This window comes from Passer domesticus, unplaced genomic scaffold (assembly GCF_036417665.1).
Source record: "Passer domesticus isolate bPasDom1 unplaced genomic scaffold, bPasDom1.hap1 HAP1_SCAFFOLD_44, whole genome shotgun sequence".
Classification (NCBI taxonomy): Eukaryota; Metazoa; Chordata; class Aves; order Passeriformes; family Passeridae; genus Passer; species Passer domesticus.
In genome coordinates, this window is record NW_026990160.1 from 929,988 (window position 1) to 948,244 (window position 18,257).

Sequence of the window (18,257 nt, forward strand, 5' to 3'; positions counted from 1 at the left end):
GGCTGTCGCCGATAATCCTTCCTTAGGCCTCGAAGGTCCCTCAGGGAGAAGGAATCAATAGTGGCCTCTGATCTTGTGCCAGTTGCTTTGACTCCTGATTTTATGTCAGGAGGTGTTGAGGGTCCTTCTCCTGCATCGTAATCATCATCATCATCCTCCACTGGTCGGTCAGTCTTATCTGTACACTTTCCACTTCTTGTACTAGTAGCAACAGCCCTTGGTTGAGGCTCACTGTCTGATTTAACTGCTGGCTTCGAGCCTGGGGTGTTAGCTGCAGCCTGAGTAACTGGGATAGCTGCTGATTTATCTCCCTGCCCCCCTGCCTCTGTCTGCTGCCCTACAGTATCTAGCAGGGTACGATAAGCATATGCCAGGGCCCAGCTCACTGCAAGGATCCTTTTCTCCTTAGGGTTATCCTGGCATTTCCCTTTCAGGTACTTCGCCACCTCAGCCGGGTTCTGAATTTGCTCAGATGGAAAGTCCCAGTCTACCGGATCAGAAAACTCCTTTAAAATTTGGCCCATATCCTCCCATTTCCCACACCACTCAGGACTTTTTACCCTTGGTTGTACCCCTAAATCAGGGGTCTCACCAGCCCCTCTAGAAATTGCAGCCTTCATCTTATATAAACTGCAGACAGTATAGAGCAAGGTTGTTAAATTAAATAACAGAAAGATGGTGTCCTTGGCAGTCAGGGAGAACTGAACATTTTCTAATAGAAATGTAAACAATTCGGAGGAGGAAAAGGAAAGCAAAGGCTGAATAACCTCCTCCCCCATAACAAATTTAACACACAGCTGCAACCACGAATTATACATTCCTGGAACCGATAACAACATTTTTATAAGCCCCTTGCAAAGTATCACACTCAAGCCCAGCCCGATGAATATTCTGGTTAGTGCCCTTCTGCTACAAAAGCTACGTATTAGGGACAATACCGGAGCTATTTCTGGATAAGAAAATAACCCCAGTGACCATAAAGCTATGAAAACTTCAAAGAACCCTAATGACCAGAGATAGAGGCAGGCTTTCACTCCAAATGACATTACAACTTTAAAAGGAGACATACCAATATTCCCACAAACAGTTAAAGCCAAAAATATTATTAGAGTAAAGCTTTTTCCACTTCGTCCGGTTTCCCCGTACGGGCCACCAAATTATTTGAACTGGTTTAGGACAAATTAGGGGAAAATATCTCCAAAGGAGCCCCTTATAGGAAACAAAACCCTCCGCACCTTCCCCCCTCCCCACCACTGGGTTCGGGAAGAATTTCTTCAGAGGGGAAGTGGAAAAAAGCTTGTTTATTAAAGAACAACAAAAAAACACTCCCAGCACAAGAGAAATAGCCCGAGATGGCAACAGATGTTTCACCAGTCCAAGGGGTCGAGCCGTTTCTCTCTTCGCTGCGGAGGGTACGAAGCTTCTCTTGCAGACCCCGGACAGAGCCCCTTGCCCGGCGCCGGTCCGATATCTTCGGGGGGGAAAAGGGGGGGGGGGGGAAGGGAAGAAAGGGAACAACAGAAACCGGGGAAACGAGAAAAAAAAATGGCGAAAAAGCAAGCGAGCTAAAAAAGCAAGAAAAAAAAAAAAGAAAGAGAAGCAAAGCTAGAAGAGCAAGCAAGCAGCCAGCTGGCCAAGCAAGCATGCAAAAAGCCCAGCCCCAAGGCAGGGGCGGGGGAAAGACAAAACGATAGACACAACAAACGGAGCAGGGAACAGAAACCACGATTTGGGATAATAAGCATGAAAATGTCCTGTCCCCACGACAGTTGCTCTTTTGCTAATTTGTTAGGTTTAATTTATTAGCTAAGATGACTATTGTTAAGTGTTATTCCACTGTTAAATTATTTAGTCATAGGTTATAAATGAGGTTAAAGACTGTTAAGTGTTGTTCTTTTACTAAATTGTTAAGTTTACGGGAGAAGTTTAGGTTAAGGTATTAGTTAAGTCCTGTTAAGTTTGAGCTCTGTTCAGCTTTTAGATCATATTCCTTTTATCCTTGTCCTCACTGTCCTTGTGTCACACACACACACATACACAGGGACCGTTCTTGGTTCATTTCTGCTTTATTTGCCTGGATTTGGTTTGGTTTTGTTGTTGCTTTGTTCCCCCGGTGTGCCTGAAGTGTCCAGTCAGGAGCAGAGTGACTCTTGCCAAGGAACTTTGTGATGCTGTCGCTTAATATTAAATCTGGTTGTTGCTGATCTTTTCCCAGGGATTTTTTCAGCGTTCTCAAGCCCTCGTTCGTAACAGGGTGAAGGAGCCCTGGCCCAGGCTCTGGCCCTGGGGGACACACAGACACTGCTGGGGGGTCCCTGTGCCCCTGTCCCACCCCCAGGGCCCCGTCCCCCCGTCCCCGTGCCAGGCTCTGGGGTCGATCTCGTGGAACATCCTCTGGGGGAGGCTGCGGCGCCGGGGGCGGGGGGACCCGGGGGGACAGGGGACCCCACTGTGCACGAGCAGTGTTGGACTGCTCTGGGGGAGCTGTGAGGGGGGCTGGGGCAGAGTGACCTCCCCAGTGACCTCACACAGCCCCTGTGATGTCACACAGCCCCTTGTGATGTCACAAAACCCCAGTGATGTCACACAGCCCATTTGTGATGTCACAGCCCTCATTATGATGTCACAGATAATGTTGTGATATCACACAACCTATCCTGGATGTCACACAGCCATTCTATGATGTCACAACCCCTCTGTGATGTCACACAGATACCCTGTGATGGCAGAATCCATTCTATGATGTCCAGCCTATGATGTCACAGAGCCTACTCTATGAAATCACTGGCAACTCAGTGATGACGCACACAGCTGCTCTGTGATGTCACAAAGCCCCTTCATGGTATCACAGGGCCAGTGCTGGGATATCAGTCTGTGATATCATAAAGCTGCTCTGTGATGTCACAGAAGATTTGGTGATGTCACAAAGTCACCCTGTGATGTCACAGTCTGTTCTGTGATTGCACACCTGGCTCTATGATGTTGCTCCATCACCTGGTGATGTCACAACCCACTCTCTTATGTCACAGAGGGCCACCCTCCATGATGGCAGACTCTGCTCCATGGCCTCACACCCTACTCTGTGATGTCACAGACAGTTCTGTGATGTCACAACACCCTCAGTGATGTCACAAAACCCTCTCTGTGATGTCATACTGCCACTCTGTAATGTCACAGCACACACTTTGACATCACAGTCTGCTCTATAATGTCATACAGCCATGCCATGATGGCACAGCCTGCTCTGTGATGTCACACAATCCCCTCTATGATGCTGTAGTTGCTCAATGACCTCACACAACAAACTCTGTGGTGTCATAGCCCAATCTGTGACCTCACACAGCCCACTCTGTGCTGTCACACACCCCTTGCTGACATCACAGCTGCTCTGTGCCTCCATGACACAGCCACAGAGGTGCTGCTGTGACACAGCCCCCTCTGGGACATCCCCCAGCCCCTGCCAGTGCTGAGCCCTGTCAGCTCTGTCTGTGCCCTGCTGGTGTCCCTGAGCTGCCCTGGCAGTGCCCCAGCCCTGCTGGGCTGTGCACAGGAGCTGCTCCTGGACAGAGCTGTCTCTCTGCAGCGCTGCCCTTGCCAGGAGCTGCCTCTGGGCCAGGAGCCCGGCCCAGCTCAGCAGCACAGACACAGCACCAGGACTTTAATCACCCTCTGGGGCTTTGTGCTCTTTGTATCAGACTCAGTCCTTCAGAGTGTGCTCAAAAAACTTCTCAGAGACTCAAAAGGGAGTGAAACACTGAAGTTTCTCATACTTAAAATAGATCCTTTTGAGGGACAGGACCAAAAAAGTATCCCCATGCTCCAGGTAAAGCAGAACACTGGAGGCAGTGATGACAGCTGGGGACAAGCAAGGAAAAGGTGTTTCTGATGCTGAGCAATCCTGTGCCTCTGTCCCTGCAGGCTGTCCTCATCCCCCGCTGCCCCACCTGGCTGGCCCCTTCCTTTGCTGACAGCTCTGCCTCCTGCCTGCCTCTGCCTGCCCACACAAAGCCTTGGACTGCTCCAGGCTCCTTCTGGGAGATGTGTTGCACCACAGCCCTGCACTGGCGAGGGAATTCCTTTCCCCTAGTGTCCAGTCTGGGCTTCCCCAGCTGCACTTGGGTTCTGCTGCAGTAAGCAGCGTAACAACTCCTCCAGGCCCCGGAGTCTCAGACCTCAGGCAGGCACCGATGACAACAGGGAAAGGAAGGCAACAGGATGGCTCTTGGTTTAGCACTACCCAGGATCCTTTATTGTGCCAGAGCCCAAGAAAAGAAATTAAGGGGGTGGGGTCATGGGTTTAGGGGTGAAGCTTAGGGTTGGAGTCCAATAGCAGGAGGAGCAGGGGACTGCAAAGGGGTGGATCAAGGAGGACAATCAAGGAAAAAATCTAAGCTGGAGGCATTGCAGTAGAACATAAACCAATGAGGGTACAGAAAAGGAAGAACATTGTGAGGCCATTCCTTATTGACCAGATGGGGTGGAGTATCTTTTCCTGGGCTTGAAAGGGCACACCCCACAGGGTGGAGAGTGGGAATCTTCTTTAAATCACGCCCCTTGCCCAATGGTGGCTCTCTGGGTAGAATCCCTGCCTCCTGGGGTAGGGACACTCCACACCATTGGTGCCATTATTTCTTTCTCTGGCTGTTTTATATAATGAAGAAAAACTCCAGCCTCTCTGAAACCACCCTTCAATCCCTTTTGGGCTGCTCCTGTTCTGTCCTCAGTCTCCACACCACTGAGCCCAGAGCCATCAGCCTCTCCCTGCTGGTTATGTGAAGAGGCCTCCAAACCCCATCTTGGGAGATTTTTCAGTCTTCTCCAAGGTCTGTGAAAATGGAAAAATAGTGGTCAAAGTTATTTTCTCCCAAATCTTGCAGTGACAGGACAAGGGCCAACATCTTTCAACTGAATGAGGGTGGATTTACATTTGTTAAAAGAAGAAAATATTTTACAATCATGAGAGTGGCCCAAAACTGCAACTGTTTTTCCAGAGAATTGTCCAAGAGCAGGAGCTTTGTGCAACCTGACCCAGTGAAACCCACTCATCCCCAAGGAGAGAATTCCTGTTGTGTGGGTTCTCTGATGTGCTGGGTGCCCTCACAAAGCTTCTGGCCAGAATGTCTGCTGAGGGCAGCCAGGCTGCTGCAGGGGCAGTGACCTCACAGCCATCACCATGGCAGCCCTGTCCCCTGGGCCTGGCTCTGCCCTTTCCTCTGCCCCTGCCTTGTCTCTGCTGGCATGAAGAGTTTTGTCATTCATATCTTGTCCCCAAGGTGCTGGGGCCAATGGCTTCCCAGGCAGGCTCCTGGAGCAGAAGTGGCTTTTCAGAGCCCAGGCAGAAATGAGCCCTGAGGCAGCAGCTCTGCAGTGCTGGCCACCAGGCCGGGCTGCCAAGGGAGGCTTCTGGCCATGCCCTGCAAGCAGCTGCTGCTGCCAAGGTGCCTTTGGTGCCTCAGGCTCTGCCTGGCACAGCTCCCAGCACGGCACTCTGCCCTTGTGCCCGAGCCCTTCCCTGTGCTGGGGCTGGCCTGGGGCTTTTCCTGCAGCGGGACCTGCCCTGCTCCTGGCACAGGAAAGGCAGTTCCTGCTGGAGCAGGAGGAACTGCCATGGGCTCCAACAACTCCAGCAAGGCTCAGGTGACATCAAAATTGCTTCCTAGATCACTATATTCTAATAATTGTTATAGCTCCTATACTGTGGAGTAAATTACTCTCTTTTTTTAAATTTAATCTGTGGTGTAAACAAACCATTCTGTCTAATCATGATCAGAATCAATCAGAGCTGTATTTATATAAATTTATCTAGAATTCCATCAATAATCCTGTGGGACAAATTGCATTAAGGTTCAATTCTACCTGTCCAATCTTTTACACCTTTGACAAAGTCTGGGGCTGGGATTGGATCCAGCCACTCCCACTCTCCTCTACTAAAATAAATTTTGGAAGTCTAGGGGCCCTGCAGGGGTTTGAGGATCCATGGTGGCTGTTGGGTGTCATTTCTCCATCTCATGACTCAGCAGGAGTTTCTCCAATAAAGAAATAAAGGTTTGCCTGAGGCTCCCACTGTGCCCATGACAGGAACCCCTGTGAGTGTCCAGGACATCCCGGCTCTTTGGCAGCCTGGGGACTCCTGCGATGTCACCGTGCAGCCCCCGTCAGTGCCTGTGACAGATGGGTGCCTTTGCAGCCCAAGGTGCCCTGGGATGTCACCATGGAATGGCTGTGACTGCCTCTGAGCACAAAGCTCTTTACCATCCCCAGAAACCCCTGGGAGGTCCCCATGGAGCCCCTGTCTCTGCCTGTGACATTCCAGCTCTTGAACAGCCTGGAGACTCTTGGAAAGTCCCCATGGAACCCCTCTGAGGGCCTGTGACAAATCTGATCCTTAGCAGGCAGCCATCACCAGGACCCTGTTGCTGTGGGTCATGGGATCCCAGATCCACAGAATTGGCTGAGCTGGCAGGGACCCATCAGGATCCTGGAGTCCAACTGCTGGCCCTGCACAGGACACCCCAACAATGCCAGCCTGGGCCTGGCAGCGCTGGCCAAACGCTGCTGGAGCTCAGAGAGCCCTGGAGCTGGAGCCTTCCCAGGGGAGCCTGGGCACTGCCCCAGCAGCCTCTGGGCAAAAACCTTTTCCTGAGATCCAACCTGAGCCTGCCCCGACTCAGCTGCAGCCGTTCCCTCCAGTCCTGTCCCTGGGCACCAGAGGGAAGAGGTTCCCACAGCCCCAGCCAGGGACCCGCTCCCAAGGCTGTTGCCATGGCCAGCAGGGCTGGGACCAGCTGGGATGCTCGGTTTCCATGGGCCGGGGTTCAGGAATGGGATTCCCCAATTTCCTGCTCCTGCTAAAACCGCGCTGCTGCTCACTGCCCTCCCACCTCCCATGGAAAGCACAAAAGGCAAAGATCCCAGGCTGGGATAAAAACAATTTACTGGGAACAGCAATGAGATAAGGAACAAACAGGAAAAAAAGCAATATTGATAACAGAAGGGATAAGAAAAACGATTTACAGGGAAAACTACAACATCACCACTGAGTGGCTCTTCCTGGCCACGTATTTCCTCCTGCCTGGAAAGGACACCTTTCTGCTCAGGGAGAGAGAGAGAGTCCCTTTCCTGCCCCTGGCAATGACCTGAGGTGGGAGTGAATGTAATGACACGGCTCTGGCCAGACCCTCTTGTTCTTCAATCCTACATCAGGTCACTAGCAGGGGCAGGAAAAGTGGCAAGTGTCTTCCCACCATGGATCACAGGGAACATGGATCAGCAGGTCTCTTCCCAATGCGGGTTCTCCAATGGGGGATGAAGCTGGAGCAGCACACGAGACTCTTCCCACACTCAGGGCACTTGCAGAACTTCCCTTACTGGTGACTCTGTTGGTGTTTGGTCAAGTTAGAGCTGTGGGTAAAGCTCTTCCCACACTGGGGACACAGGTAGGGCCTCTCCCCGCTGTGGATGCACCAGTGCCTGGCAAAGTTTGAGTTGCAGTTGAGGCCCTTAGTGCAGTCTGGGCAGCGGAAGGGCCTCTCCTCTGTGTGAATCCATTGATGCTGGAGGAGACTGGAGCTGGTCTGAAACCTCTTCTGACACTCGGGACAGTCATAGGGCCTCTCCCCGGTATGGATGCGTTAGTGAGTGATGAGCTCAGAGCTGCACCTGAAACCTTTCCCACACTCCCCACACTCGTAGGGCCGTTCCCCAGTGTGGGTTCTCTGGTGCATGATCAGGCTGGTGATCCACCAGAAGCTCTTCCCACACTCCAAGAACCTGTGAGGTTTCTCCCCATCAGGAACCTCCTCATGGACCACCAGCTCCAAGCTCTGGCTGAAGCTCTGTCCACCTTCCTGGCACAGGGTGGATCTTTACTCCTCAGAGCAACCTGGGCTGCGTTTGCAGCCCCTCCTCGTGCAGGATCTCCAGGGCTTTTCCTCCCCGTTGGGTTCCTGCGCCGTGGAGCCACTCAAAACGGCCTCTGCCACGAGCTTCTGTCGCGGGGATTTGTCCTCCCTGCTCTCCATGCCCAGCTCCTGCTCTGGGGGAGGAAGGACAAGGACAGGATGGCATTTGCCTCCGGGCCACAGGCAAGGGCAAGGAGATGCCCCCAGGCTGTCCTGCAGCCGGGGCCCTGCTGGGCTGGGAGATGGAGCAGGAGAGAGGGGAACGGTGCACTGACTTCCTCCTCACCTGCTTGCATGTTCTGGGGCATTTTCCTCACAGCCTCAATGGGGGTTGGCAATGGAAATCCTGGTTTGAGGAAAACAAAGGATGAGCACATTGAGTCTGAAGGTCCCTCTGCCCAAGTCCATCTCTACAAGTCACCGGCCATTGGGGCTCCAGAAAAACCTCCCAAACACCAAGATTCAGCCTGGAAAAAGCCTCCCAGGAGTTCCCCACCCCTGCTCCCTCCCCTCTGCTCTTTGGGAGTTCCCCCTGTCCCAGCTGCTGGGGTCACGCTTGCATTGGGGTCCCCCTACTCCTCGGTGCCCGCCCTCCCCAGCCTGCTGGCAGTCCCAGCAATCCCAAAAGCTGCCCCCTCTTCGCTCCCCATTCAGGGATGCTGGGGCTTTTTGGGCTCCCTTCTGGGCTCCCTTCTCCCCTCATGCTCTGCTCCGGGCTGCAGGGGCTCCAAGGAGTCCCCCCTGCCCCTCTCCAGCCTCTGCAGGCTCCCGCCCATGGCGGCGCTCCCCCCTCTCTGGGCTCCCCACTTTGGGCTCCTGGGGGACACAGGGCTCTGCTCCTCCAGGCTGCCTCTGCCGCCAGCCGCCACCGCCACCCCCCCGATGTCCCCCCGAGGGGCCTTTTCCGCTCAGCCTCGCACTTCTTCATTCTCCAAACATCCCCCCAAAAAATCCAACTGGGAGGAACTGGGAGTGGCTGGGAACATGCTGGTGGTCACTGGAAAAAACTGCGCTTATACTGGGATCAACTGGGATCACGCTGGAGGTGACTGGGATCATCCTGGCACTGAGTGCCACTGCACTGAGGCTGACTGGGAGTGCTTGGCAGCAAATGGGATCATACTGGAAGGAACTGGGAGTGACTGGAACAAAAGGGAGGGTGAAAGAGAGCAACTGGAACCATGTGGAGCACAACTGGTTCATACTGGCAGGGACTGGGAGCACACTGGGCTCATCTCTGGATCATACTGGGAGGGACTGGACTAATACTGGGAGTATCTGAGAGTGACTGGGAACACACCCTGCACATCATCCCCCATACTGGGCCTGACTGGGAGCAACTGGGATTATACTGGGAGCACACTGGGAGGGCTGGCATGTGACTGGGATCCAACTGGAGCTTACTGGGATCATATTGGGATTGAAAGGGAGTGACTGGGATCACACTTTGGGCTACTGGGAGCACCTGAGAGAAACTGGGATCATGCTGCAAGCAAACTGGAGGAACTGGGCAGGACTGGATGCATGCTGGAGGCAGCTGGGATATTCTGGGCATGACTGGGGGATCACACTGGGAGAGCTGACACCTTCCTGGGGCCACTGGCAGCGCCTGGGAATGACTGCAGACATGCTGGGACAAGGTGGGAAATGTTGGGGGCTTTTGTGGATTTTGGGGGGTTTGGATTTTGGGGGTTTTATTGGCGCTTTGGGGGGGGGTTTCTTCTGGGGATGTTTGGGGGTTGATTGAAATTTTTTTAGTTTGGTTTGTATTTTGGGAGGCTTTACTGAGATTTTGTTCGGGTTTTTTTGGGACTCTGAGAAATTCTGGCAGTTTTATTGGGATTTCTAGGAGATTTTGAGGCATTTTACTGGTATTGTGGGGGCTTTTAGTGGGATTTATTGGGGATTTGAGGTTTTTTTTGAGAATGTTGGTAGGCTTTTGGGGTTTCGTGTTGTTATTTGGGTGTTGTCATGATTTCTTTGGGTCTTGGGTGAAATTTTCTGGGAGTTTTATGGTTTTTGGGACATTTTTTGGGGGATTTGCGGGCTTTCATCGGGATTTTGGGCGTTATTGGGATTTCAAAAGATTTTGTGGGCTTTTATTGGGATTCTAGGGTGTTCTAATGGGATTTTGTCATATTTATTTCAGACTTCATGAGCTTTATTGGGACTTGTGGGGTTTTAAGGAGATTTTGATGCCTCTCAGCCCTTCCGCAAACCCGGGGACAACCCCAAAGGCCCCAGACCCCCAAATCCCCCACAAATTCCACTAAAAATCCCCAAATTTCCAAGAAATTACAATAAGATCCTCCAAAACCCCAGAGAATCCCACAAAATCCCAGTGAAACCCACCAAAACTCAAAAAACTCGCCAAAATTTCACTGAACCCCCTCAAAAATCAACCCCCCCAACCTCAATAAAATCCCCCCAAATCCAAAACCCCCTAAATCCACAAAACCCCCCAAAACCCCAATAATTCTCCATAAATCCCAACAAAATCCCCCAAAGTCCAAAAAAGCCCTCCCAAAATCCACATAAACCCCCCCAAAATCCCCACACACCCTCTCAACCCCCCCCAAAATGCCCCCCAAAATCCCCCCAGACTCTCTGGGGCCGTCCTGGGTCAGGGGCACCGGCCGGTGGAACAGGAGCCACCTCAGGGGCCCTCGGAGCTCTGTGGGGAGGGGGCACCATGGGAGACCCCCAAAAACGGGAGGGGGGGGTGGAACCCCTGTTGTGCCCCCTCGCCCCGAAACCCCCAGACCCCGGTTCAGGGGGGGCCTGGGACCCCCCGGGACCCCCAAATCTCCCCCGGGACCCCTCCGGGAGCCCCAACCCCCCCCAAGGTTGGCCCAGGATCACCCTGGACCCCCAAAACCTTCACGGGACCCTCAGACCCCCCAGTTCTCCACAAAATTGACCCCAGACCCACCTGAGACCCCCCTCAAATCCATCAGACTGCCCCAAATCCCCCTCAGACCCCTCAATCCCCCCCAAACCCTGGGAAATCCCCTCACACTCCGCTAAATCCCCCCAGATGCACCTCAGAACCTCCCAGATCCCCCCAGCTCCTCTCACAATCCCCCAAAATCCCCTCAGACCCTCCCAATTCCCCTCAGATCCCCCTAAACCCACCTGAGAACACTCCAGACCCTCTCAAGCTGTCCCCAAAGATCCCTAAAGCCCCCTCAGACCCACCAAAGCCCCCTCAGACCCCCTCATTATCCCCAAACCCACCGCACACCCACCTATTTCCCGTCAATCTGCCCAAAATCCTCAATTTCTCCTCAGACCGCCCCAAACCCCCCCAGTTTCCCCTCAGCGCCCTCCTCAGCCGCGCTCGCCTCTGAATCTCCCGCCTCCGCCGCCGGCACGGGCTCCCCAGCCAATAGCGGCGCGCCCCGCCCCGAACCAGCCAATGAGGGCGCGGCTCCCCTCAGCAGCGCCCGCCTCCCCGCGGCGCTGCAGCCAATCAGAGGCGAGCCGCAGCGGCGGTGCCGTGCCGGGCGCTGCAGAGAGCGGGGGCGGCGCTGGGAGCGGCCGGAGCGCTCCGGGAGCTGCTGAGGCGGCCGGGACAGGGCCGGGAGGGGCTGAGAGGGGATCGGGGGGCGTGGGAGGGTCCGGGGGGCTGGGGGGGCTTTGGGGAGGGTTCCGGGGTGTGGGGCGGGGTCTGGGGAGGGGTCTTGGCTGGGGGATCGTGAGGGGTCAGGGAGGGTCTGGGGAGGGGTCCTGGGGCACTGTGGGGGGATCTGGGGGTGGGGAGGGGTCCTGAGAGGGGTCTCGAGGGGGGTCCTGGGGGTGCTGGGGGGACTTTGGGGTTCCAGGGTGGTCCTGGGCCAACCTTGGGGGCTTTTCAGGGGGATTTGGGGTTCCCGGGGGAGATTTGGGGATCCTGGGGGTTCCCAGGCCCCCCCTCCCGTTTTTGGGGGTCTCCCATGGTGCCCCCTCCCCACAGAGCTCCGAGGGCCCCTGAGGTGGCTCCTGTTCCACCGGCCGGTGCCCCTGACCCAGGACGGCCCCAGAGAGTCTGGGGGGATCTGGGGGGCAATTTTGGGGGAATTTTCTGATTTGGGGCATTTTGGAGCAGTTTTGAGGCAGTTTTGGGAGGATTTGGGGGATTATGTTGGGGCTTTTTTAGGGCATTATTGGGTATTTGATGGAAGTTGAGGGGGAATTATAGAGGTTTTTGGAGAGAATTAGTGAGTATTGGGGGGTTATGGGACTTTGACAGTTTTGTGGATTTTAGGGATTTTTGGATTTTGGGAGTTTTATTGGGGTTGGGGGGGTTGATTTTTGAGGGGGTTTAGTGAAATTTTGGGGAGTTTTTTTGTGTTTGGTGGGTTTCACTGGGATTTTGTGGGATTCTCTGGGGTTTTGGAGGATCTTATTGTAATTTCTTGAGGAATTTGGGATTTTTAGTGGAATTTGTGGGGGATTTGGGGGTCTGGGGCCTTTGGGGTTTTCCCAGGGTTTGTGGAAGGGCTGAGAGGCATCAAAATCTCCTTAATCTCCTTAAAACTCCACAAGTCCCAATAAAGCTCATGAAGTCTGAAATAAATATGACAAAATCCCATTAGAACACCCTAGAATCCCAATAAAAGCCCACAAAATCTTTTGAAATCCCAATAACGCCCAAAATCCTGATGAAAGCCCGCAAATCCCCCAAAAGATGTCCCAAAAACCATAAAAATCCCATAAAATCTCCCCCAAGACCTAAAGAAATCATGACAACACCCAAATAACAACATGAAACCCCAAAAGTCTACCAAAATTCTCAAAAAAAACCTCAAATCCCCAATGAATCCCACTAAAAGCCCCCACAATTCCAGTAAAATGCCTCAAAATCTCCTAGAAATCCCAATAAAACTGCCAGAATTTCTGAGAATCCCAAAAAAACCCCAACAAAATCTCAGTAAAGTCTCCCAAAATACAAACCAAACTAAAAAAATTTCAATCAACCCCCAAACACCCCCAGAACAACACCCCCCCCCAAAGTGCCAATAAAACCCCCAAAATCCAAACCCCCCAAAATCCACAAAGCCCCCCAACATTTCCCACCTTGTCCCAGCATGTCTGCAGTCATTTCCAGGCGCTGCCAGGGGCCCCAGGAAGGTGTCAGTTCTCCCAGTGGGATCCCCCAGTCATGCCCAGAATATCCCAGCTGCCTCCAGCATGCATCCAGTCCTGCCCAGTTCCTCCAGTTTGCTTGCAGCATGATCCCAGTTTCTCTCAGGTGCTCCCAGTAGCCCAAAGTGTGATCCCAGTCGCTCCCTTTCAATCCCTATATGATCCCAGTAAGCTCCAGTTGGATCCCAGTCACATGCCAGCCCTCCCAGTGTGGTCCCAGTATAATCCCAGTTGCTCCCAGTCAGGCCCAGTATGGGGGATGATGTGCAGGGTGTGTTCCCAGTCGCTCTCAGATTCTCCCAGTATTAGTCCAGTCCCTCCCAGTATGATCCAGAGATGAGCCCAGTGTGCTCCCAGTCCCTGCCAGTATGAACCAGTTGTGCTCCACATGGTTCCAGTGGCTCTCTTTCACCCTCCCTTTGGTCCCAGTCACTCCCAGTATCTCCCAGTGTATGCCAGTTCCCTCCAGCATGTTCCCAGTCCCTCCCATTATTCCCCAGTATGATCCCATTTGCTGCCAAGCACTCCCAGTCAGCCTCAGTGCAGTGGCACTCAGTGCCAGGATGATCCCAGTCACCTCCAGCGTGATCCCAGTTGATCCCAGTAGAAGCCCAGTTGTTTCCAGTGACCACCAGCATGTTCCCAGTCACTCCCAGTTCCTCCCAGTTGGTTTTTTTGGGGGGATGTTTGGAGAATGAAGACATGCAAGGCTGAGCGGAAAAGGCCCCTCGGGGGGACATCGGGGGGTGGCGGTGGCTGCTGGCGGCAGAGGCAGCCTGGAGGAGCAGAGCCCTGTGTCCCCCAGGAGCCCAAAGTGGGGAGCCCAGAGAGGGGGGAGCGCCGCCATGGGCGGGAGCCTGCAGAGGCTGGAGAGGGGCAGGGGGGACTCCTTGGAGCCCCTGCAGCCCGGAGCAGAGCATGAGGGGAGAAGGGAGCCCAAAAGGGAGCCCAAAAAGCCCCGGCATCCCTGAATGGGGAGCGAAGAGGGGGCAGCTTTTGGGATTGCTGGGACTGCCAGCAGGCTGGGGAGGGCGGGCACCGAGGAGAAGGGGGACCCCCAATGCAAGCGTGACCCCAGCAGCTGGGACAGGGGGAACCCTGAACTGCAGAGGGGAGGGAGCAGGGGTGGGGAACTACCGGGGAGGGTTTTTCAGCCCTGAATCTTGGTGTTTGGGAGGTTTTCTGGAGCCTAGGTCGCTGGTGGCTTGTAGAGGTGGACTTGGGCAGAGAGACCTTCAACCTCAACGTGCTCATCCCTTGTTTTTCCCAAATCAGTATTTCCCGTTGTCACTTCTTGTGAGGCTGTGAGAGAGAGGAAGATGTCCCTGGACACTGAGGCAGGTGAGGAGGAAGTCAGTGCCCCTTTGCCTCTCTCTCCTGCTCCATCTCCCAGCTCAGCAGAGCAGAACCTCGTGGCAGAGGTTGTTTTGAGCGGCTCCACGGCGCAGGAAGCCAACGGGGAGGAAAAGCCCCGGAGATGCCGCACGAGGAGGGGCTGCAAACGCAGATGGCGGGGATCTGAGGGGGAAAGAGCCAGCCTGGGCCAGGAAGGCGGCCGGAGATGGAGCCAGAGCTCGGAGCTGGTGGTCCATGTGGAGGTTCCTGATGGGGAGAAGCCCCAGAAGTGCTTGGAGTGTGGGAAGAGCTTCAGGTGGAACTGCCAACTGATCAGGCACCAGGTGATCCACACTGGGGAACGGCCCTACGAGTGTGATCAGTGCAGGAAGAGGTTTCAGATCAGCTCCAGTCTCCTCGTGCACCAGCGCACGCACACAGAGGAGAGGCCCTTCCGCTGCCCCGACTGTGGGCAGGGCTTCAGGCACAACTCCCATCTTGTCCTGCACCGGCGCATCCACACTGGGGAGAGGCCCCACGAGTGTGGGGAGTTTGGGAACAGCTTCAGGCAGAGCTCCCACCTGATCCAGCACAAGAGAACCCACACTGGGGAACGGCCCTACGAGTGTGGGGAGTGTGGGAAGAGATTCAGACATCGCGCCAATCTGATTTTGCACCAAAAGATCCACTCTGGGGAGAGGCCCTACGAGTGTTCCGAGTGTGGGAAGGGCTTTCGGATCCGCTCCCATCTCCTCCAGCACTATCAGAGTCACACAGAGGAGAGGCCCTTCTGCTGCCCCGACTGTGGGAAGGGATTCAGGCAGAACTCCCACCTCGTCACCCACCGGCGCATCCACACTGGGGAGAGGCCCTACGAGTGTCCCCAGTGTGGGAAGAGCTTCTCCAGCAGCTCTCACTTGACCCGACACCAACGGAGGCACCGGTGAGGGAAGCCCTGCGAGTGCCCCGAGTGCGGGAAGAGCTTCGTGCGCTGCTCCAGCTCCATCCCCCAGCGCAGGACCCACGCTGGGCACAGCCCTGGTGACCCACATTCCCTGTGATCCCTGTTGGGAACACACTTTCCGCAGTCGGGGCAGCGGAAGGGCCTCTCCTCTGTGTGCGTGCGCTGGTGCACGAGGAGATGGGAGCTGGTCTTAAACCTCTTCCTGCACTGATCACACTCGTAGGGCCGTTCCCCAGTGTGGCTCCTCTGGTGCACAATCAGGCTGGATCTCCTCCTGAAGCTCTTCCCACACTCCTCACACGTGTGGGGCTTCTCCCCATCAGGAACCTGCTCATGGACCACCAGCTGCGAGCTCTGGCTCCATCTCCGGCCGCCTTCCCGGCCCAGGCTGGCTCTTTCCCCCTCACATCCCCGCCATCTGCGTTTGCAGCCCCTCCTCGTGCGGCATCTCCGGGGCTTTTCCTCCCCGTTGGCTTCCTGCGCCGTGGAGCCGCTCAAAACGGCCTCTGCCACGAGGTTCTGCTCTGCTGAGCTGGGAGATGGAGCAGGAGAAAGGGGGAAAGGGGCACTGACTTCCTCCTCACCTGCCTCAGTGTCCCAGGGCATCTTCCTCTTCCTCACAGCTTCCCAGGAGTTGGGAATGAGAAATCCTGGTGAGGGGAAAATAAGGAATGAGCACGTTGAATATGAAGGTCCGTCTGCCCGAGCCCACCTCGAGAAGTCACCGGCCATCTGGGCTCCAGAAAAACCTCCCAAACACCAAGATTCAGCCCTAAAAATCCTACCAAGAGCTCCCTGTCCCCTGTCCCTCCCCTCTGGTGTTTGGGGTTCCCCCTGTCCCAGCTGCTGGGGTCACGCTTGCATTGGGGGTCCCCCTTCTCCTCGGTGCCCGCCCTCCCCAGCCTGCTGGCAGTCCCAGCAATCCCAAAAGCTGCCCCCTCTTCGCTCTGCCCATTCAGGGATGCCGGGGCTTTTTGGGCTCCCTTTTGGGCTCCCTTCTCCCCTCATGCTCTGCTCCGGGCTGCAGGGGCTCCAAGGAGTCCCCCCTGCCCCTCTCCAGCCTCTGCAGGCTCCCGCCCATGGCGGCGCTCCCCCCTCTCTGGGCTCCCCACTTTGGGCTCCTGGGGGACACAGGGCTCTGCTCCTCCAGGCTGCCTCTGCCGCCAGCCGCCACCGCCACCCCCCGATGTCCCCCCGAGGGGCCTTTTCCGCTCAGCCTCGCACTTCTTCATTCTCCAAACTTCCCCCCAAAAATCCCAGCCCAGGGACCCCCGGGATATCTGGGCCGAGCTCCCCCTCCCCGCTCACCTGCGCCATGGGGGCGATGATCCCACAGGTGGGGGCTGCGAATGCACGGAGGGCTCGGCCGCGTGCTTCCTGCTGCTCAGCCTTCATCCGCCTCTGTCCCTCCCCTTCCTCTTCCTGCCCCTTCTCCTATTCCATCCCCCCGCCTCCTCCTAATCCTTCTCCTCCCTAACCACACCTCCTTCTCCTTCTGTGCCTGCTCTCTCTCCGCCTTCCCCCTCCTCTTCCATCTCCCCTCCCACCCTCCTCCTCCCTAATCCCGCCTCCTCCTCCTCCTTCATCCCTGCCCTTGGCTCCCTCCTCCTCCTCCCGCAGCAGCAGCGACCCCCTCGCTGCCCCGTTCCCGGAGCCCTCGCAGCCCGCGGCAGGAGCGGGGCTGGAGCCGGCACAGCTCGGCACGGGCAGCGCGGGGCTCTCGGCTGCTCCCGGCCGCTGCGGAGAAGGGGGGAAGCCGGCCCGGGCAAAAGGAGAGGCAAACTGCGACAACTGGGGGCCCCCCATCCAAACTGGGCCTTGCTGGGGAGCCTGCCTGGGCACTGCCAGCCCTTGGGGCTCCTCTCGGCACAGCCGGGAGCGGGGAACGCTCAGAGGGCTGCGGGATCCCAGCGCTGGCAGCACTGCCAGGGACTGGGCTCTGCTGGGACCATACTGGGATCATACTGGGATCATACTGGGAGTGACTGGGACTGTACTGGGTTTGTTCTGGGATCATACTGGAATCATACTTGGACTGTACTGGCTTTGTACTGATATCATTCTGGGATCATACTGGGAGTGAGCAGGAGCCTGCAGAGGCAATTGAGACCATGGTAGGGGCCAATGGGATCTACTGGGAGTGACTGGGATTATGCTGAGGGTGACTGGGAGCAGCTGGGAGCAACTGGGATCATGACAGGAGCAACTGGGAGTGGCTGGCTGCATGCTGGGAGTGACTGGAAACAACTGGGCTTCTACTGGGATCAACTGGGATCACGCTGGAGGTGACTGGGATCATCCTGGCAGTGAGTGCCACTGCACTGAGGCTGACTGGGAGTGCTTGGCAGCAAATGGGATCATACTGGGGAATAATGGGAGGGACTGGGAACATGCTGGAGGGACCTGGGACGCACTGGGAGATACTGGGAGTGACTGGAACCAAAGGGAGGGTGAAAGAGAGCAACTGGAACCATGTGGAGCACAACTGGTTCATACTGGCAGGGACTGGGAGCACGCTGGGCTCATCTCTGGATCATACTGGGAGGGACTGGACTAATACTGGGAGAATCTGAGAGCGACTGGGAACACACCCTGCACATCATCCCCCATACTGGGCCTGACTGGGAGCAACTGGGATTATACTGGGACCACACTGGGAGGGCTGGCATGTGACTGGGATCCAACTGGAGCTTACTGGGATCATATTGGGGTTGGAAGGGAGTGACTGGGATCACACTTTGGGCTACTGGGAGCACCTGAGAGAAACTGGGATCATGCTGCAAGCAAACTGGAGGAACTGGGCAGGACTGGATGCATGCTGGAGGCAGCTGGGATATTCTGGGCATGACTGGGGGATCCCACTGGGAGAACTGACACCTTCCTGGGGCCACTGGCAGCGCCTGGGAATGACTGCAGACATGCTGGGACAA

At 55.6% G+C, this 18,257-nt stretch overlaps 1 protein-coding gene and 1 long non-coding RNA gene across 2 annotated transcripts in view; one reads left to right on the top strand and one right to left on the bottom strand.

The window, feature by feature from the left end:
• Positions 1–10,286, bottom strand: part of LOC135292790 (uncharacterized) — a 28,503-nt gene extending 18,217 nt beyond the window's left edge. The window contains exons 1-2 of the long non-coding RNA XR_010354955.1: positions 9,367–10,286; positions 8,188–8,247 (exon numbers count right to left, since the gene is read on the bottom strand). This is a non-coding gene — a long non-coding RNA (uncharacterized LOC135292790). The remainder of the gene's footprint in view (positions 1–8,187; positions 8,248–9,366) is intronic.
• LOC135292692 (zinc finger protein 135-like) overlaps positions 1–15,455 on the top strand; it is a 52,793-nt gene extending 37,338 nt beyond the window's left edge. Inside the window, exon 3 of the mRNA XM_064406797.1 lies at positions 14,635–15,455. Within this exon, the coding sequence (XP_064262867.1) occupies positions 14,635–15,310 (676 nt within the window). The 3' untranslated portion in view covers positions 15,311–15,455. The remainder of the gene's footprint in view (positions 1–14,634) is intronic.
• Positions 15,456–18,257: the final 2,802 nt, after the last annotated feature.